This window comes from Nyctereutes procyonoides, unplaced genomic scaffold, assembly GCF_905146905.1.
Source record: "Nyctereutes procyonoides isolate TBG_1078 unplaced genomic scaffold, NYPRO_anot_genome, whole genome shotgun sequence".
NCBI lineage: Eukaryota > Metazoa > Chordata > Mammalia > Carnivora > Canidae > Nyctereutes > Nyctereutes procyonoides.
Genome location: NW_026575043.1, coordinates 23,318,078 through 23,340,206, shown reverse-complemented (window position 1 = coordinate 23,340,206; position 22,129 = coordinate 23,318,078). Strand labels below are relative to the sequence as shown.

The following is a 22,129-nucleotide window of genomic DNA, read 5'->3' as shown; positions in this document are numbered from 1 at the left end:
ACTGGCTTGTATTTTTCCAGACTCGATGAATACCATCAGCTAAAGATAGCACAGAAATAGAACACTTCAGTCACAGGGCTTTGTTGTGTGTGTGTGTGTGTGTGTGTGTGTGTGTGTGTGTGTGTGTGTTTTTATATGTGTGTTTTTTTTAAGGAAACCAAATTAAACATTTTAAGCATAGTCACATAACAGGAACAGGAGAAAACCAACCTTGGATAAATGCATAGGCCAAAGGAAAAAAGAAATGCATCATAATGTAAGAGCAAAGCTAGAAAGGGGTCAGTTTTATAGCTAGCATGACCACTAAATTGGCATGTGGTCTGAACTAAATTACACATTTTCTTCTGTCTCTACTTCCCCTTTACCTTGCACATGAGAATAAGAACATTGCGCGTACAGTTCTTCACGGGCATGCCAGAAGGATCCACTAGGCGGGTCTGAGCAATAATGGAGAAAAGCCATGCCAATTAAAACTGCCCTCTCTAATACGGCCATGAAGGCATTCTCCTTACCTGTCACTGCTACTGTGACTGTCCCAGCCTCGAGTCATTTACAGCCAAAAATAAAGACATTCTTACAGTTAATCTCAACACAGGAGTTATTTGGAAACGGGAAATAGGAAGAAAGCTAAAGAAGCTGAATGGTGAGTGTGGTGTTCGAGGTGTGACAGGAGTTTAGTGTGGCTTTGCAAGGCCCCTTCTTCATAAAGAAAGGACACACATGTTTCACTCTTGAGACGCCCTGTGCCTTTCTGTGCTACATACGGTAGGACTCATCTCCATTATTAGAAATCTGTAATGAAATGGCACATGAGCTCAGGAACAAGAAGAAGCTTCCAACTGGAAGTCATCCTCATATCCAAGGGGTAAGCAGGAGTGTCCTCCTCACCTCCCGGTTTCTGAATGTTCTCTCTGAATGAGCCATGCGAGACTCTGCAGAGGGGAGATGGTTGGTCTTCAAAAATGTTGGAGTTGACCCAGAAACCTGAGCGCTATTTCCAAAGCCATTTCAACACTGGAGGCGAAGGGCCGCCCTGCCTTAGGATGCTCATGACCCATCGCTCGTTGACATCACGGCTCGGGCCAAGCCCTCGGGACTGTTACCATCGTCCCAAAGGTTGTAATTCTAGGACTAACCGTCAGCAGACACCTCTTGCTCCACTCGTGAAAACTAGTGCACTTCTTGCGCGTGAATGTTCAATCAGAAGAGAGCGGGGCTGCCAGTGAAGTGCACGTCACTCATTTGAAAGTAGACTCGCTGCTCGGAAGAAACGGATGAACTGGGAGAAAAGTTCAGAATAAGTGGAAGGTAGGATGCCTGATGCCTCTTGCCTCGGGACTCAAAAACAGCTTGAGTTCCAGAAAGCAAATTATTTATCAATTGGATTCACCTGATTTCAGACCTAATCAAAATAATGAAGTCCGAGAAACCAAGTGTTCAAGGGTGCAAAAGACAGAATTTTCTTCTGGCAATATGGTCACCCCTTTGAAAGGCATAGTTTAAGATCCGAAAGCAGTTTTCTGCCTCTAAATGTATCCTCCTCCAGGTTTAAATGCCTCAAAGACATCTTCAGTCCGATTGCTCTAGTAGCTGAGGATGAGCAAGAATAACGCGTCCCTCATCCCAGTGACTAAAATCAAAAGCATTGGAAACTCAAGATGTCAGGGAAACATCTTCCCAAATGTGGACTATCACGGGGCGTAGGGATGTGAGGAAAGGGTTCCAGGGCTTGTCTGCATCCCTGGGACACGGCACTAGGCATCGGCCTGAAGCAGGCGCTCGGAGTTCAAGTGCAGCGGCTCCCCCGCCCCCATAGCCACCCGTCATCATTGGGGTCAAGGCATCAGAACTGCTGATTTTTCCAAAAATCTTCCCAAAGCAGCAGCAACCGCAGCAGTTTTCCTGCAAAGCAAACAAAATATGACTCTTGTTAATTCAGCAGGGCTTTTAAAATTGTAATTAGTTGGTTGTGCCCCTTAGGAAAACCACACATCATTTTTTATAATGCATGTGTGCATGTGAGAGAGGGAGGGAAAAAAAAAAAAGAGAAACCCCTTGCAGGATTCCACTGCTTACCAGAGTTGGGTTTTGTGTGTGTGTGTTTTTTTAAGTTTATGCAAGATATTTTTGCACTATTTGCAACATCGAAGGACAAGGCCGCTTTGTTTCATGGGAAGCACGGCCAGCTCCGAGAGCTCCCCACCGCACCGTCCATCCTGTCCGCCTGACCCCGCATCAAAGTGACATGGACACCGAAGATCTTGCATGGGAATGTTTTTATTTGCTTTAGGACCACGTGTGGCATGGGCCCGCATCCGGCTTGCTGCCCTACGTCACTCCCATGGATCTGAGGAGGAAGCCTAAATTCATATTTCACAGGTTGGCAAAAGATGCAACAGAAGCACAAAATGAAATGCCACCAGGTCGGTTTTTAGAGTGTTTCCTCAGCGCATCAAAAAACCTCTAACAAATTGTAGGAGATTTATATGCCTCAATTTACATTGTGGATCCTGCCTTATTCATAGGGCCTGGAAGTCATTTTTTTTTCCGCAGGAATAATCTTCAACCACCAGATTTTAAAAATCAATATTATCACAAAGTTGGTTTTACTCATAACAGAGCTTGCCAAAAACCCCATCTTATCCTGGCAGGAAATACTATAAAAAATGATTTAAAAGAAATTCTTCCCAAATGAGGCTACTCTCAGAGTTAATATCTTAAACTTACATTTTAATTTGGAAAAAAAAAAGTGAAAAAGTAAACTAGGAAAGACCCACATCCCATGGGCCTAAAACAACTCTTCCCCGGCCTGCAGGGCAACCAAGGTGAATTTCTGTGGCTAACTGGAGCTGGAGGGACCCAGGAGAGGAAGGCAGCCAGCCCAAGTGACCATCAGGAGACAGGCCCGACCATGCTCACAGAAAGGTCTCATCAAGCAATTGCAACAAAAATGGTGTCTAACCGCGCCAGTGTGACCAGCTCCCGTATCTTTGTCCTCTGCATAACTGTCACTGTTTGGGCTGCCACCATCCTCCATTGCGTTGGGCTCAAGGCTCCAACATGACATGGAAGGACTCCTCCACCGCCTCCCACTGTCATTCCCTCCTCACTCTTTTCCTGCCAGACCCCGGCCACAGGCCTGCCTTGCAATGTGACCTCCTGTCACCCAATGAATTCATTCCTCCTGGGCCTCCAAAGTGACTCCAGTGCTCATGGTGGGAATGTAGTTTGTGGCGAACCCTCGAGGTTTGTGGTCACTGTGGATGAAACTGGGAGGGAGAGCTGCCCATGGACTCTGGTGCCCACCACTCACAGTGAAGGCTAGGCTGCACCTCAGCCAGCCCGACGACCCAGGCCGGGGAGCATGGAGAGTCCTTTCCTTCTCCACATTGTCACAAGACCTAAAGCTTTCTTCCTCAACTTTCTCCAAAGCTTCAGTGTCCTTGCTATCACTGACACATGAGAATGGTCTTGGTAAGTAGGAAACCCAAGGCTTTCTGTTTCATAGATTTCTAGAGAAGTGACCTGTACACCAAAGGCTGAATACTTGCCTAACTCTGGTCTGTGACTTTTGCTATGATCTATTGATATATTTCTGGTTGATCTTATTCTACAGGAGATTCAAGGCAAGATTCTTACGAGAATATACAGGCAAACAGACAAACAAAAACCTTGGGACCAGAATAAATACCAGTCAGAATAAAAGAGTAAGACCAGTGGGCAGCAAGAACAATAGACTCATACGTCTTACACATCTGTTAAAATTAAGTTGCAACAATGGCTGTGGACTTACTTCCCCAAATTAGAGAACTGACTTGCTGGAGGTTAAATGAGCCCCCAATTGGGACATAGATGTTGGGATTTCTAAAAGTCCTCTGTAATAAATACACTGCCTTAGGCTTCTCCTTTAGGGCATAAATTAAGCCAGTTTATTGATACAATCAAAGGTATTCATGTGTAGAACTATTGTCTTAAGAATTCTGACAAAATTCTAAGCAGGGTAGAGGCTTTGTATGAAGCGGTGGCTCCTCCAGGTCCAAGAGTGGGCCAATACCAGGAGGCAGCTCAGGGAAGAAAAATAAGCTTGGGCTTTAAAAATCAGAGATACCTGATATTAGCAGCATAGCTTTGAGGGAGTTATTTAGTCTGTGAGTCCCTGAGATTGGTTTCCCATCAATAAAAAAACAAAAACAATGAATACTTCCTCTGATCCCACACAACTATGAGGACTACCATAAACTGTCCTGTTCAATTATTGGCACCAACTGAGCTAATTATTGAGTACCTCCTATGGTCCAGGCCCTGGTCTCCAGGCTTAGTTTGGATTATCTTGTGGAGCCACTCAACGAGCGTAGGAAGTAAGACTATCCCCAACGCACAAATCATCAGGAAACAGGTTTTTCTGCTAGAAAATGGCAGATCCAGATTGCACACAGAGCAGTCTAAAATCAAGGCCCTCCCTCTCACTGGAAACACCACCCTGCATCCCACATAGTCAGTGCAACACACATTTAACTTATTTCTTGATCTTTAAAGGCTTGCACAAACATCTCCTTAGGAAAAGACCCAAGACAAACCTTTCAAATGGGTGCCTTCCATGGACTATTTGGTCACAAGGTCCTTTGCATTCGAGCAGCAATTCTTCTTCCTCTGGGGAAATCAGAAGACATGTGGAAAAGGATTAGAACTTTTTTTTTTATCATTTCATCCCTAACTTCTGATATGAGAACACCTGAAGAGTTAATAACTTGCTACTGAATAGAAAATGCTCTTAGAGAATGTTCTAGAAGCCTACATTGTACATGACCCCCTGACGGATACATTGACCCACCTTTAGGATCCAGCTCAAGCATTCCCCCACTTTCTTATATCATCACTAACTTTCCTCTCAGAGTTAGAGAGCTTGGCATCTGATGACACCTCATTTTTACATACGTGTGTTTTGCCAAAACTCACTTCCACAGACATTCATGTTGACAAAACACAAGAATCAAGACTGAGATCAGGTGAGGACAAAGATGAATCAGATACAACTTTTGCTTCTTCCAAAAGTTTTTGAGTTATTTAAGTGCCGCAGGAGAGGTTCAAGAAGATGGAGAAAGCACCTCCACTTTGGGGATTGGAAAGGACCATCTTAAGGGAGGTGGGATTTAAAGTAGGTCTCACGCACTTGCTAGGATTTGGGCTGGTCTGGAAGCAGTAGCGGAGACAGGATTAGACACCTGGAATCAGGGCATGTCAGGGCACGCCTGGGACTCTGGCTGTGTTTGTTCGGTGTGCACGATGGGGAACACTTGAAGGATTTTTGGTGAGGAAGTACTATGATCAGAGTCGTTATGAATGGAGTAATGATTTGGTGAATTAGAGAAGAGATGGGCAGAGGTGTAATATCAGATCCTAAGGTATTTTATTAGTTCAGTAAATTGGAAAAAGGGCATGCACTAAGGTCATAATTCTGGAAATGGGAAGGAAAGGTAGAGGCTTATTAGTTCTGGCAGAAAAGAAACAATGTCAGAGTTGTTCAGTTTTCCTTCCTCCAGGCCCAAAGCATTTATTAAGCCTGCAGTAGGTGCTTGATGAGTTCTAACAGATTGGCAATTTGGGAATGCTTTGTTCCACTCCCGCTGAGAGCTGTTTCTGATGGAAGATGGGTTATGTATGGACGGTTGGAAATGTAAGAACATAATACAGAAGGCAGAGAGCTACAGGGCTTTAACTCCTGGGGGAAAAAATCCTTCTTAAATTTACTGACTGATTATAGGCAGGCTTAGTGGTTAAGAAATGCTAAGTGCTTTTAAGCATGAAATAATTAAAAGAGATAAGTAAAAGTCTAGGAAAGACTTTAAAACAGAAGTTAGGTTTAAATAGTAAATAGCTGGGGATACGACTAAAATTTTGAACATAAATTTAAATTCTGATTTTATGGGATGTATCAGAACCAAAATTATGCCAAAAATGAATCTTCAGGAAAAATCTAGTCTTAATATTTGCTTTAAAAATAAAATACATTAAGCCTGAATACTGGCATTCAGTAACACCAAAATTGTACAGTACATACAACACATAAATTGTACAGTACAGTACAGCTCTGGAAACATCATCAGGTCCCCTTGGCCCAGAAGCCCATTATCCAGCAGGATAGCGGAGCGGCGAAGCTTTGCTCATACTCCAGAGCCTGCCTGTCTACACTGGGATGCTAGCTCCATCACCTTCACCTGGTGGGATTCTGTACAAATACTTAGCCCTGTCCTCTGTTTCCTCATCTACAGGAGGAAAATAACAGTACCCGTTTCAGAAAACTGGTATGGGGATTAAAAAAATTAATTTTTGTAAAGCAGTTAGAACAGTGCCTGGCCTAGTCCCATACAATTATAACTTTAATGATAACTAACTAGATTTCTACAATGGAATTTATTTTTTTCAAATCCTCATCATTCCTGAAATATCTTTTCTTCCAGGTACCAACAGTTGGATGGAATAACAAAAAGGTGATTTTTGTTGTTGTTATGTGGTTTAAAAAATATTTTAAGCCCTTTTAAACTGTATAATGTCATTATTTATCTGCCGTGGTTTCCATATTGTCCTACCACGTCAAAGTGTATTTGGATACCAATAAGCTTGGATAAAAATACATTGGTGGAAAATTGGCCCAAAATAGGTTGGTAACCCTAATAAGCAGTTTATGTAGTCTGGGTGAGGTACCAACTAGGTAAAAAGTCTATTTTTACTTGACATCAGTACCAATTATCAAGGAAAGGTATATTCAGACACAAATAAAACTTAGTACTGATGCTGAATTTAGAAGTAAAGTTAATTTCAATAAAAACTGGATGTGGAAAAAATGAGTACCTGAAGCATAGTCATTCCAAGGTTTGTTGGTCAGTGAAAAAGCTCCATTCCAAAACCCCGGGGAGTAGGGAGGATGCGGAGTAGAGACAGAGGAAATGAAAGTGTATCAAATGCATAGGACTCCAGGGCAGGCGTCTTAACTGATGCTCAAGTCAGACCTTTCCCAATGAGGCCCAAAGGCAGAGGTTACTTACTGCCGCTCTATACCTCTTGGCCAGTTAAACATCCTAAATGTTTAGTTGAGTTACTTAAATGTTGCACTTTGGTTCTGTATTATCTGGATAATTCATACGGAGGTGGGTAGAGAAAGTCTGGAGGAGGCTGTTGTAGTAATTCAGAGGAGCGGTGTCATGTGCCAGGACAACGAAGGGGATGGAGAAGGTTAGAGAGATTCTAGAAGTAATTAGGGAAAATAATGTACAGAACTTGGAGATACTTTACACATGAGATGGGAGGATTGAAGGGAGGGAGGAAACAACAAAGCTAGGGGGGGTGCCTGGTTTAGGCCGCTTAGTGGGGGCTGTTCTGGGAGGATGGTGGGGGACGAGGGGAGGTGGGGAAGATGCGTTCAGTCCGGTTTAGGACTGCAGAGGTCCAAATGGAGATGCCAGGTACACAGGAGGTGTACGGATCTGAAGCTTAGGAAAGGAATCTGTGCCGAGGGGACAGATGGGCTGCCAGGCACAAGTGGCAATTAAAACAATAAAAGTAGATTAGGGATTTTATTGTACAAAGTTAACACAGAGTGTGGGCTTCATTTTTGTCAACAAGGACTCAGGAAAAAAAGGGAAAACAAAGAGAGAAAGAGAGAGAGAGGGAGGCAAACCAGGAAACAGACTCTTAGCGATAGACAACAAACTGAGGGTTGATCCAGGGAGGCGGGCGGGGGTGGGCTAGATGCGGGATGGGCAGGAAGGAGGGTGCTTGTGCTGAGCACTGGGTATTGCATGAAAGTGATGAACTACTAAGTCCTACACCCGAAGCTAAGATTACGCTGTATGTTAAGTAACTTGAATTTAAATGGAAACTTGAAAAAAAAACAATTAAAAAAAAAAACCACAAGTACTCAGGGCATCTTCATTCAGTCTTTGGTAATAGTGTCCTTCACATATATTTATATTATGATCTGGATCAACCTGAGTATTACAGTTTTTTGGTGCCCAGACTGGACTGGAGGTAAGCATAACGGTTAAAATTCTGAGTTCTGGGGACGCCTGAGTGGCTCAGTGGTTGAGCATCTGCCTTCGGCTCAGGTTGTGACCCTGGAGTCCTGGGATCAAGTTCCACGTCGGGCTCCCTGCATGGAGCCTGCTTCTCCCTCTGCCCGTGTCTCTGCCTCTCTGTGTGTGTGTCTCTCGTGAATAAAAAAAAAAAATAAAATCTTTTAAAAAAAATTCTGAGTTCTGTTTTAAGGAGGCATATTTATCCTGAATGTAAGGTAACCTATGTTCACCAAAATGTTGTATGTTTATGTATCCTAGACTACAATGTGTGTGTGTGTGTGTGTGTGTGTGTGTATAGTACAGGGATGTAATTTATTTTATAATGGGTACAATGATTGAATAATATAATAAATAGTTATGCTGAAAATAAAATCTCCTAAACAACATACGAAGCATTTATTTTTTAAAAACCCACACAAAAAAAGCATTTTAAGCAATTCAACACTAGCACTAGCACAAGATTGAAGGCTGTGGGAGATGGAAGTAGACAGGACCCCGTATGAGGCTAAGAAGCTTCTAGTCTCTTATCATCAAAAGTCTAAGGTCAGCTAGGAAAGGAAAGGAAAAGCAACAGGCCTTGGTTACCTGTGTGGTGAGTCTGGAGTGGAGCTTGTGGTCTGACAGCCAAGGATGCTTGAGCGCTTCGCTTGCACTTATTCTCCAACTAAAGGGAAATTCAGAAAGCTGTTAGCAAAGACACATCAAGGAGGCCTGAATCTGTCATTCACCTCAGCTCTGGCCATTGTCTTTAGGAGACCAGATGGCCAAATGTCAAATTCACAGGCAATGCTATCTTTTCTAGAACTATCCTGGACGGTTGTGGGTTACCACCAAATCAAGTCGGGGTAACAACAGCAGTAAGACAAGTGAGGCAAGTAATTCAAAATTCTTGTTCCTAACTGAACATCTACTTTCCAATACAAGTAACCATTTCTTTCATGCAATGTTTGACCTTCATGAATTGAACCTCTATCCATCAGTGGGAAAATAAATGTTTACTTACTATCGCAAGAGCAAAATGCTACAATGATTCTTGATAATCACAAAAGTGATTTATATATTAAAACGCTTGAATAATATGTATCACTAACTTTTCAATTGAGAAATTCTGGGGGCGTCTGGGTGGCTCAGTTGGTTAAGCGCCCAACTCTTGGTTTTGGCACAGGTCATGATCTCAGGGTCATGAGATCGAGCCCCACATCAGGGTCTGCAACACGCAAACATAGAGTCTGTTTGGGATTCTCTTTCTCTCTCCCTCTGCTTCTCCCACTCATTCTCTCTCTCTCAAATTAAATTAATAAATCTTTAAAAAAATTTTTTGAAGACTTAAATAGATAAAGAGTTAATATAAGTATGGAGAGAGAGTACATTAGATACCTTTACAAAAGAACTATATCCTTTTGAGCCAGCAAATGTTTATACAATTTAAAAAATAACAGGAGAATTATAAAGATTATATAATATTCTAATTTCAAGTTTTGTAAACTTATCTTGAGTGCTAACGTTTATCACATTAAACCAAATAACCTTTCAAAATAAAAACTCTAAGTGAGCACAACAATCTGGAATCTATTTCTGAAACAGTATCAAGAAAGTAGTTTCCAACAGTCATGGAATTTCAGTTTGCAGATTGCTTCAGTAAAATTGCTTCATCAGATACCAAATATTTAAGTATGAGACTCGAAGAGACAATAACTCTTTAATCCATGAAGGAAGGTTTAAGAACTTGGTGACAACATCACCATTAGTGAGATTTTAAACAGGCAGGTATAATTTTTTTAAAAACTCGTGACCTCTACCAACCTCAGATGGAAGTGCCATTTTGTTCCGTATTGGACCCCTAGAAGCATTTCAATAGCTGACAGTGCCAAAAAATTATTATTTCTGCCCTATAGTAATGCAAACTTCTGAAAGTTGACTATTAAAAAGTTAGCAATAACATAGTACTAATAATTAAATTTTTAATGCAATTTCATGTTTATTTTGTACCCAGAAATACATTCTATGAGAGTGGTGTCAGGTGTTGGCCTTAGTTTCAGCCAACTATTGATTTGAATACTCAGGCAGGTGTCACTCTGCCCAAATGTGTAACTACCCCTCTGAAGGTGTCGCCCAGACCAAAGGAAAGGGCAGGGCCTGGCACTGGAGGCCAACAGGCATGGTTCTGACTCTGCCTTGTGCTCTGCAACTGCTTCACTGCTCTCAGCCCCTGTTTCCTCATTTAATTCAATCACATAACACATAAAAGTTTATTTGTCAAATAGATTCTCAGTAAATGTAGAGCTCACCCACCAAAGATTTGATAGAATTGACATTTTTCCATCTGTTCACTGCCTGGTGTTCAGTGACATGCAAATTATAATCATAATAGTAACATCAGCTGTTGTGACTTCCCATTAAAGATCAAACCCATGTCTGTGCAGTGCCCCCTCCTCAGACTGACACCCCCAGCCTGGCTAAGTCCTCCTTACCTCCTAGGACCCAGTCCTGACTGACCCTTTTCGATAAATTCTATCTGCATTAACTGCATTGCATTATATATTTTTAATAAATATCTATCTCTTCTCCTAGATCATGGGTTCCCTAAAGGCAGGGATTGGACTTTACACAACTGTTCTCGATGCCCCAGACACATTTCTTGGCAATTGTAGATAAAGCACCTCCATTGTGTCAGGCATTGCTCTAGCCTCATGCTGCTTCTTTAACCCCCAACTTCCAAGTACACCCTCCTATCTATTCAAGGTCATGTTTGTTAATAACTTAAAAACCATAAAGATGATAAAACAATGAAGCAAGTATTGAAAATCCTAAATGGTATTTACCATTCTTATGTTTTAGATATAAAACCATCTGAAACCATGTTTTTGCCCCTGCCTGTAATTCTAAAATGTAAGCACCCTATGTTTCAAGGTCATTCTTCTTCATCTGCTGAAATTTTTTTTTAAGATTTTATTTATTTATCTGAGAGAGACGGCACAGGCAGGGGAGAGGGAGAGGGAGAAGCAGACTCTGCGCTGAGCAAGGGAGCCCGATGCAGGGCTTGATCCCAGAACCCTGAGCTGAAGGCAGACACTGAACAGACTGAGCCACCCAGGCGCCCCCGTCTGCTGAATTTTGAAGTAATGTGGTTTTACAATGAAAGAAAGTAGAAGGCCATGTAATATGGAAGAGTTAAATGTGCAGCCTTAGGGGAAGGTTGACATGTTCGACTCTCAGTTCTGCATTGACCAGCCGTATGACCTTGGGCATACTATTTAGAATCTCATCCATAAAATAGTAATGATAATTCCCACCTTCTGGAGATGGATGGGGATTAAAAGCCAGGCCTTTTAAGCATGTGGCATAGTCTGGCCCACTGTTGGTTCTCAAGTGACATGATAGTTAAGTGTCCAGCTACACAGAGACGGATATGTGCTTCAGAGATGTGAAAGGGGTTATGGAAATAACTTATCCCACACCCTTCATTTTGAGGCCCAGCAAGAGGCCCTAATTGCTGGAGCCTTATTGCAAAAGGCAGAAGGAAGGAAGATTTTATAGCCCCTTTCAAGTCTCATGACCAAACCAATCCCTGATCTCTGTAAACAAAGTCAAGAGCATCAAACGCCTTCCAACTTTGCATGGACAGTGGAGATGTCACTAATGGAATTCGGGAATGATTTACAGGAATTGTGGTAGCCTATGCTCCCCCATTTCTCTCCTTATTCCAGAGCCCAGAACAAACTTGGGTTACCTCTTCTCCTTAATCAGAAGCTTGGAGATAAACTCCCTGGCCTCCTCCGAGATGTCCTGAAACTCTTCATCCTCTAAGTCCCACCTGCAGGCCAGGATGTTGTTCAGGGTCTCAGCATCATTATCACCCAGGAAGGGGGACAAACCACTAAGCCTGTAAGACACAGGATCCAGAGTGAGTCTTGTTTAAATAGCTTCAAACCCTTTACAAATAGGTTGCTTTTTCTTGGTTTGTCGTTTAAAACTGAGAGAAGGCGAATAACCTGATAATTAAACATAATTTTCCAATGTATTTTTGCAATCAAGAAAATGCCGCACTCCCCCACCCCGGCCCCTAATTAAACACCTGCAGCTCTGGGGTGAGCAGCCACACTGAAATATGAATCTCTAAGGATAGCACAACTTCCTTTTTAAAGCGTTTACCGCTGCTAAAGTCTGCCCCACATTCAGATGGCAAACACCAACGTGTCACCCTTGAGGAGTAAGGCTAGCAGTAGTCATTTAGGAGATAGGACGCAAGTTGCTTTTTAATTACTTTTAGGGTATTAAGTGGAGTCCTAAGAGTTAGAGGGATTACAAGTAGACATACATTTACTTTTTCTGGTGATGCAAGGGGAAGAATTGATGTCTTTCACCCACAGGATTCACAGAGCCTAGAAAGTGACTCAATATGGCAGGACATTATTTATTTTTTAAAAGACCTACATTGGGCAATTTTTCCTATCTGCAAGTGTCAGAGAGACTGGAGATCTGCTTACAGCATATAGGCAATGACGCCCACACTCCACATGTCAGTGGGAAAGGAAACAAAATCATAGTTCACGACTTCAGGGGCAAGGAATTCTGGAGTTCCAAAGTTCACCTTCAGCTTCTCTCTGGGTTTGTATCTGAAATTCAAGGGACAAAGTGGAGAGATGGAGAGGGTCGGTCAAAAAGCAACAATCATAGAAACTGCAAAGATGCAGCCTATAAGACAGAAATAACTTCAGCCACACAGGAAATTTTAAATACACAGGCTTTAGAGGAAATCGCGTATTTAGTCACAAGTTAAAAACTTGTGAAGGAGTCAGGAGTTTAAGAGTCACAATTCATACTATAAAACCTTAATAATCTGAAACAGTGGTGGAGGAAGCCAGTGAGAATAACTAGAAACACTGAATTGCAGAACACAATGAAAGGAAAACTGACACAACCCTTGCCATGTCGATGGCTTGAGTATACCCATATTAATGAGTAAATGAAATGCAATAATTTGCATCCTTTCAAATTCTCCACTAATATTATATGTGCTGAGGCCCACATATAAACTCTGTTCACGTAAGAAGCTTATATGTACCGGAACACTTAGCAACCTTGTTGACACTCTTCATTTTTTTTAAAGTAAATCTTCTCTTTACAAACAGAACAAATATACAAGACTAAGACAAACTTACAAATTCTAAGCTAATGTCTCCAAATTTCATAACCTCACTGTATTAGATTTTAAGTTTTCTGATGTTTTATTGGATACACTTGTAGAAGCCTCTAAACATTCCAATTCCAAAGTCAGCAAGGTAAGGCCGGGATATAATTTTTGTCAAGTTAGTTCTAAATGAGAGTCTGAAGCCAAAGAGGTGTATCAGATTTATCTTTGCAAAGAAAGCACCATCCTGCTCCCTGCCTCCGTTCATATACCTATGCCCAAACACACATACCTTCTGGCCAATCCAAAATCAATAATTTTTATTTGCTTAGCATCCCGATTCACACACAGGATATTCTCAGGCTGCCAGGAGAAAGAGACACATTAGCAATGAAAACAGCCATCATTCACTCAAATTGTCCTCGAACCACAACTAAAAATACAACGATGCTCAGGAAAAACATATCAGGCCTTTCACTTTGGGTCTGGTTTGTCTGTGTGGGTATTTTCTCCTTTAATTTTGTGGTGGATGAGGTTGTGGGTACCCTGCCAACCTTGCATTACCCTGCCTGTCCCTCTCTCTGGTTCTCCAGTTTACCATAATGCGTGAGTTCAGGCAGAGGCCTCTCCGAGGGAAGAAAGACAAGGAGGCTGCTTCAGGGCCTTCCAAACGGACCGGTGGAGGCGGTCTCGGACTTGACGTCTGCCCCCCCACCCCACTAAAATTATTAAGTATGAATTTCCCCTTCTTGGAGGAATATCTTTCCCGAGGATTTATGAGCTCCAGGAGAAATGGCCTGATTCATTTGAACAGCCACACTGAGTACACAATATAATGTGGATACTCGTGACCTCCAGATTTTCCCTTTGCGCTTAGGCTATGGCTTCCCTGTGTAAAGGGAAGACATCCCCCTCGTTCATTCTTCATGCTCAGCAATTCCAAAGTTTCGCTGAGTGTGTTTCCAGTGCCCAAACCCTTGACTAAGTGTTCCCTTGGAGTTTAACTCAGGTAAGGCTCGGCTCCATCAAGCCAACAGTCTTGGGGGAAGTGGAAGAGGGAGAAGCGTGGACAGTAGAGCAATGCAACTCAGCGTTTGTAGAACATCTTACAGGTGTGCCTGTGTCTGTTAGGTCGGAAAAACTGAGGTCTGAGAGAAATAGGGAATTTGATTGAAAGTCTAGGTCAACCATAAAAAAAGAGAAATCAAGTTTTCGAAGAATTGCTTGGAACTCTCAAGCTCTAGCCCCAATTCATCCCTAAGAGCTGGGGTGCATTTGTTGAGTTGCTGAATCCCAGGACCCCGCGTCCCATTTAGGTGGGGTCACAGCTGCCCCTCCCCACCTGTCCGGGTAGAGAGGAGGTTCAAATGAGATCAGAAACTAAGAAGCCCTGAAAGAAATGATGTAGTGTCTCCTTATCAACACTCAGGGGTCCATTTGGTTGGCATAACGTCTTTCGAAGCCCTTTTCTAAAACATCTCTAAAACTGATGTCTATGAGTAAAAGCTATTTATAAACAAGTGGATGCTCTGTAAGAACATTTGGTTTTGTGCTTAGATAACTGATTAATCATGTATAAAGCTGTCCAATTGTCAAAGGATACTATGACATAAAAATGTGTTCACAGCTTTGAGGGCACTTGAAAAAGTCAAAAAAAAAATTTTAACCATGAAATGAAAGCATATTCATTGACTAAGATTTGCAAAACACAGAAAAAAATGTAAAGGAGGCCATTTTTCATTTTTAAGTCACTTATAATCTCCCCTCCATGGTGACAAGCACTCTTAATATTCTTGGCCATTTTCCTTCCATGGAGCTTTCTGCAAGGGATGAGTGGTCCTTAATGACCCATCCAGCTGTCGCCTTTACTATTATCTTTGCCTACAAGCCATAACTAAAATTGCCCATTGCAAGTCCTCAATCAATGCTATGAAGCCACATACAGAGCTATTTGACTTACGGTAGGTCAGGTCCTAGTTTTAGTTGCCAGTCAAATCCCTGTAGGGCTATCTGCGGAATATATACACTCAGCGAAAACGCTCCATGGCAATACACAGTATCAAACCCAGTTCGAAGCCAAGGGCTTTGCTAATGATTTTCAACCTCTGACTGTCTTTTATATACCACTTCCTCCTGCCCCGTGAATGGGAGGGGTAGTGCCCATAAATCAGGACAGTGAGGCAAGTTAAGTTATAAGAAGAGAGAACCGTGGAAACCCATTTAAGGAAGTTAAATTTATTTAGCTCTACAATCCCCGATGACTCGCAGTCGGTGGTATGTTATGTAGAATATATATTTTATCTCACGGTCATGCTGTGCAAACGGAGAAATGAGAAAATGATTGTGCCACACAAGAAGGGGCAATTTATGATACTTAGCCCCAATATTAGAGCTGATCAGAATTATTGAGCCTGGGTCTATCACTGGTTCTATGTACAGTCAAATTCTAGGACTTCATAATGGGGGAGAGATCAAATGGGAGGAGTCATTACATAAGAGAAGAAAGGCAGGTGGTTTGGCTCTTCACTATTCCAGAGGCCCTCTACCATGTCCAAAGTGGTGCTCGCCCCACCCGTACCACCCTTCTGGGCTCCTGAGCATGTTAGCACCACCCTTCTGGCTGCCCTGTATCCCATTCTGCTGTAGGTCTCTACTTGGTGCTCTAGCATGCCCACAGAAAAACAAATCCCTAAAGTCCAGCACCTCCTAAAAGACTTTGAGACTGCTAAGGATACTTGGAGAGCTGGAAAATTTGGCTACCACTAGGGACTTCTGAGTTAGCTAAAATCCTCCCACCTATTTATTCTAAAAATGAAAGGGATGCAACAAGGATGCCGTGATGGTGGGAGTGGTGGTGGTGGTAGTTCTATTTCTAATCTTTTAGGGAAAGCATCTCCCTAAATGTGGATTCCTTTAACACAGGCAAGTTAGAAGAATCTGAACAGCAGTCCCTGAAGATGGAGGTGTGCAAATATTAGGGGGTGACATTGCTGGGGATGGGGAGAGGACGATCAGAATCCAGGCTTTTATTAATTCCCAAATATGTACCTCATAACAGCATACATTTCCCAAGCTGGCATGGGGTACCGGACAGGGCCAACTGATCCATAGGAGGGGGAGGTGGCAAGGGTCTCATACCAAACAGAACACACCCTACCTTCAGATCCAAATGGAGAATGTACATCTGATGCATGTGTCTTATGCCCTCACATATCTGCTTGATGAACAGGATGGTGTCAAACTCGGTCAGATTGTAGTTGTCATCGATGATGCGATCGAACAGCTCCCCTCCATCCACACTGCAGAGAGAAGAGGCGTGAAGCCCTGAGTGTGACTCCTTCAGGAACACAGCTATTTCTTGGAGCAAGCAGCTGGCTGGTCGAACTCCCCTAACTCTTCCAACAGGTGTGTGGACACAGTGACCTCTCCAGCCCCATCGCTATCTCCGCCAGATGATGCTTGTGCTGAAGGCCCTTATTTTAATTACCATCAACTTCACAACTGGGCAGCCTCAGGGTGCCTGTCATCCAGTGGCTGCCACTCTGGAGTGAACCCACATCTGCCATCTCCTGACATATATGGAAGATAAAGAGGACCCTACGGAGGTAGAGAGAGGAATCCCAAACACCAAGCAAAGGCCAAACAGGGTCTCCTCGGGCTACTTTCAGTGTTAACGTGCTCCTATGTGCTTCTGATGCTGGACATTTTATTACCCAAAATTCCTATTGCACAATGACCAACAAAACCCCAAGTGGAGGAAAGAATGAACTGAAGCACAACACTGATTCAGTGTTAGTTAGAACTACTCTCTTATTAGATACATGTTAATTTTTTATAAAAGTGAATTTAAATGGAAGTTTCTTAGCCCTAATTATTAAGAATTTGATGTGAACTTTGTATTAATGATTAGGTCGAAAAGAAAATGTGGTTCAAGAACCACTTCCCTTCAGGTTAACCCGAGTAGTATTTAGGTTGGCTGTTTGACATGTAGCTTAGATACAAAGCTACACTTATGCTGTCATTCTACTTCTTCTCAGTAATATCACACATGGAGATGTGTTTTCCTGTGTGCTTTTCCTTCTGAAACTGATGCAGTTGTCTGACACACGCCAATCAGAATCAGGGGTGCACCAAACAGGGATCCAGCAATTTCTGAAGCAGGATAGAGTGGCAGCCACATAGTCACAGATGCCGTGGGGCGCTCCAGATGTGTGCGCGCAGCTGTGCAGGGGAGGGGATGGGGGCAGAGGAAAACACGTACTACTCCATGACCAGGACAATGTCATTCTTAGACTCAAAGGCATCGTAAAGCTGAATGAGGTTCACGTGATCCAGCTGGTTCATGATGTTGATCTCGTTCTTCACTTCATCCTAAGAAGATGGAAAGACGCTTTAGTGAAGAGAAGATGATGGCAAGGAGAGATCCACATTGCACGGCTTTTACCTTATCCTTTGTGCCTCTGGTCTTGATGATCTTGGCCGCCAGCTTCAGACCTGTTGCTTTCTCCTCACACTTGTGAACCTGGCCAAAGCGCCCCCTGCCAAAGAAGAGCATGTGGCACAGCGTGAGGGGAAGCCAAGTGGAAGACGCGGTTGTCCCGGGGCATTTCTCTTTTTGGGTTAACCTGTGAATGCAGCCAATAAACTTCTAAAACGATGTCAAAGTGTGGTCTATCAGTCACAGGCATCAGAATCCACTGAGGGGTTTCCTGGCCCTACCCCAGACCTGCTGAGGCACAAATGCAAGGTGAGGTCCCAGAATCTGCATTTTCATGACGTTCCTTGGGTGATTCATATGCACCCTAAACTGTGGGAACTTCTGTTATAGAAAAAAAACAAAATCTTTCTGAATCCACTTGAAGGTAATAGGCTGAGCTTTGTGAGCCTATGAACAGTACAGGCTATAGGTCAGGCATGTAAAATTATTTTTGGAAACTGCATATAAATAAAGTAATAACAATATCACATATAGATACGTATAATAAAAATACATATCACATAATCACCCATGAGATTTTACCCTCCTAAAATTGGATATACATTTATATTTACCTTATAGGACAGCTTCTTACAAATGTAATCACATATAGAAGTGCACACTCATGAACGAGCTTAAAATTTGACTCCTTGCTTTGATTCCTGATTTAGTAAAATAGAATGCAGGTGCCTGCTTGTGCAATGTGGCTGTCATGCGGGGGACAGAGGGGAAGCTTCCTGAATGACACTGTGACCCAAAGGCCCACCACAATCTTGGAGGACTGCAGACGTGAGGATGGTGGCAGCAGCTGCCAGAGACGGGGTGGTGACTGCCACCACAGCCCACTCCACTAGGCAGGACAGATGGGGCTTGGAGAATGTTACTGTAAACACAAGCCAAGGGATGACTGTAATTCCAACTACCCTTCCAGGTGTAGTCTCTCCTGGAGCACTTGAACACAGCCCCAGGCACCTCACACGTGGCTGCGGATGAAGAAAATGCCCTGGGGGCACCTGGGTGGCTCAGTGGGTTAAGCGTCTCACTCTCCATTTCGGCTCAGGTCATGATCTCAGAGTCCTGAGATGGAGCCCCTCGTCGGGCTCCCTGCTCAGTGGGGAGTCTGCTTCCCTTCTCTCTCTCTCTCTCCTTCTGCCCTTGCCTCTGCTCTCTCTCTTTTTCTAAAATGAAAGAGAAAAGAAAGAAGAAGAAAGAAAGAAGAAGAAAGAAAGAAAGAAAGAAAGAAAGAAAGAAAGAAAGAAAGAAAGAAGAAGAAGAAGAGCGAGCATGCCCTGGGAATTGTCCCAAAGTGCCTTCTACAGATAACACTCTACAAACAAACTGTGGCTGGCTTGCCCCTGAGGTCCCTGAAGACTCGAGTGAGCTACTAGGTGCAGCTCGTGGGAAGACTCCCATGGCACCTCTTCACGTGTCGGAGCTCCTGGTTGTGCCTCTGCCCTTCCTCACAGTCCCTATAACCAGCAGGCTGAGGAGCAAAGCATCCAGGTGGCTCCTCATGGCCAAAGAAACATGGGGCAGGGAGAGGAAGAGGGATTTCATAAATACCAACCACACCCCCAACGATCAAATGCAGAAACACGTACTGTTTCTAGCAGCTACGCATATTTTCCACCTGTTGGTAAGTAAATTTTGTGTATATCAGTATAAATGTTCTGCTTCCTTTTCCTATTTCACACAGAGATGCTGACAGTAGCAAACTTTATAATTTCGCCTTTACATTAGGAGATCTCAAAGGGGGACCGTGACTGGTGTAAAAGAGGAAGGAATATCCCCCAGTAATACACTTGGCCCCTGATGGACTGCACTCTTCCTTCTTCAGGGAGAGAGTCTGCATTTAGACGCCCTTCAAAAAAAGTCAAATTATTCAGTGAGGGAGACAATCGAAATGGATAATAGTAATTAATATAGTAACAACATAAATGTAAAACCAACAACAATGAGATAAAAGATTTAATACGTGCCACAAGAAATACATAGTGTTCACTCATTTCTACATTTTGTGTCTCTGTTTTCAAGTTTTGGACAGCTTCAAAACCTTCTCACTGGTGACTCACTGGGGCTTCTCCCAATTTCAGACATTACAACATGGGAAGTAAAGCAGATAATAAATGTGGACTTTAGTCACTGTCACCACATCAACCTTTCTGACATCAGTGGTGATTTTCAGAAATGGTTAAAATCTCTTAAAATGTTTGTTTATGATGTTTCTGGTTCTCGGGTCAAGACCAGCAAACATTTATGAAATCCTCAAAATCCGTCTCTTTGAAAACTCTCTTATTTTGTTGAAAGCATATTAAAATTGAGCATGACTTACCCTCCTAAAATTTCCGTTCTGCTCACGGTATAAAAACTGTTGACGGCTGCTTGTTTGGCTGTCACGATACGGTGATTAAATGGGGCAGGAGGAGCTGGGACATCATCTAGATGGTGAGAGGAAGAGAAAGGCCATTTGTTAAGCAGTCAGACCTCTTTTTTTGGCACCAGCACTAGGTCTCAGAATGAAATAAAATGCGCCATCTATTTTATTCCTAACGATCCAGGGAATATATGTTTTTATTTCATATTATGGTCTGTAATTCATGAAGGTGACACCTTGCCATCTTTCAGAAAGAATGTCAGGACCACGAAACTATGGTTTACACCATCTTTAGGACAACTTTTAGAAATGTCACAATAGTTTAAAATCTCCAAACCCAATACAGTCCATATAGATAATCCTCCCAAGCCTGAAACCATTTAAGTTCAAAGATGAGAAATTGCTTGGTTCACTTTTTTTTCTAAAAAAAGCACCACTGATAAGGTCCATTATTTTAATTAAAGGGAAGAGAGAAAGATAGAGTTTCTTCATGTCATTGAAATGCTTGATATTATTCTATATTAATTTCCAAAATATTTTAGCTTTTATTTAAGACACATTTAAGACAAAAAAAGATAAATTTTTCCTGGCTGGAAATGAAACCAGTAAAACTGGCTAAGTACATATTCTACAGCTCTCAAATTTCTCCCACTTCCCACCCTTCGGTCTAAGTGTTTAAACTCTAGTCCATGTCACGATTGGCTCTAAAACACATACTCAGTAATGTTCTTCCACCATTCTTTTCACTTTTCCATGGTTTGTTCTCTGTGGGTCTATTTATTTCCTCATTTATTCCATATTTAAGCATCTACTGCATGCAGATTCTTACATGCATACAGGGGTACAAGGGGAGGTGAGTAGATAATAACTTTGCTTTAGGAACTTTAAATGTATTCAACATGTAATTCTTGAGCACTTATCTTGTGCTAGGCACTCTGCCAAGTGTTAATATTTTTAAGAACTCAGATAATAGAAGTCTCCAGAAATCTGATTTGATATAGACATTCATCTCTCTCACCATAAATATGCTGAAAACTAAAGAAGTCATGAAAGAATTCTCTTGGTGGCATTCATTTCTTCAGACCAAAAAAGGAAAAAATAAAGGTGATTGAATTACATACACAAATGGCATCAGTGTGGCATTATGTCTCCTTCAGGCTGTTAGGCTAAGGGAGATTTAGTTGGAAATGCTTACTGGAAAAGGTTAAGAAGCTTTAAAAGCCTGAAACAAAAGCATTTCCTACCCAATGGGGTCACCAGATCTTGCTGCCTGGAGGTCTTACTTCCAGCGGACTCCAGGGGTTTGCCTTGGAAGCCTCCTCTGGCTTGTCTGGTTTCCTGTGTCCTAAATGCGTGTCCTTCACCTGGACTTGCTACATCTATTCTGCTTTTTTTGTTGTCCTCTTTGGTGAAGCACTCGTCCATCACCCTCCTCTTGCTGCTGCCAGTGTGCTCCGCTTGCTCAGCACTCTGGAAAATGGGTGCTATTTCTGGGGTTTCCGGGGTTCGTGATGCAGAAATGGCTTCTATATTGCTGATACACCTGGAAAATAAAATCCAGCTGCAGGTCTCAGCGTTTCAAGGAGTTGGCCTTCAGATGGTTAGAAGTTTTAGACCTAAATAAAGCTTCCTTAACATGGTGTTCTGGTGAAGCTTTATGACAGAGTTGGGCTGTTTCAGCATTTGGGATTTAGAAAAAAAAAAAGAAAGAAAGAAAGAAGCCTGATTTCCCCATCAAACAACGCAGCACAAGAACAGGTGCAGATAAGTGGGACTCCCAGGACTCTTCCTGTCGACCTTTGCGACTCCAAGTTATTTCACTGACCCTTTACAAAAGCAGTCATTTTATGAATACCTAGCTAATTCAGTCTTCATTCGTTTCACTTCCTTTTCTTATAGAGGAGAGAGATTACTAAATTAAAGTATGCTAGAGGAAGCAGTCATGTCTCTGAATATTACCAGCGGGAAGAGTAAACCTTAAATTTAGTTCATATGAATTGAACTAATTTCAGTTTTTTAACAGCTCCCTACCTTACTAAGCACATCTTTGCAGCGATGGACTTTCTTAATAAAAT

At 42.5% G+C, this 22,129-nt stretch overlaps 1 protein-coding gene across 1 annotated transcript in view; it reads right to left on the bottom strand.

The window, feature by feature from the left end:
* Positions 1-1,613: 1,613 nt before the first annotated feature.
* The window catches only part of MYLK4 (myosin light chain kinase family member 4), a 79,585-nt gene continuing 59,069 nt past the window's right edge, over positions 1,614-22,129 (bottom strand). Inside the window, exons 3-12 of the mRNA XM_055322976.1 lie at positions 20,013-20,118; positions 17,648-17,741; positions 17,465-17,574; positions 16,361-16,502; positions 13,496-13,566; positions 12,560-12,688; positions 11,803-11,955; positions 8,658-8,736; positions 4,578-4,650; positions 1,614-1,902 (exon numbers count right to left, since the gene is read on the bottom strand). Coding sequence (XP_055178951.1) covers positions 4,603-4,650; positions 8,658-8,736; positions 11,803-11,955; positions 12,560-12,688; positions 13,496-13,566; positions 16,361-16,502; positions 17,465-17,574; positions 17,648-17,741; positions 20,013-20,118 — 932 coding nt within the window. The 3' untranslated portion in view covers positions 1,614-1,902; positions 4,578-4,602. The remainder of the gene's footprint in view (positions 1,903-4,577; positions 4,651-8,657; positions 8,737-11,802; positions 11,956-12,559; positions 12,689-13,495; positions 13,567-16,360; positions 16,503-17,464; positions 17,575-17,647; positions 17,742-20,012; positions 20,119-22,129) is intronic.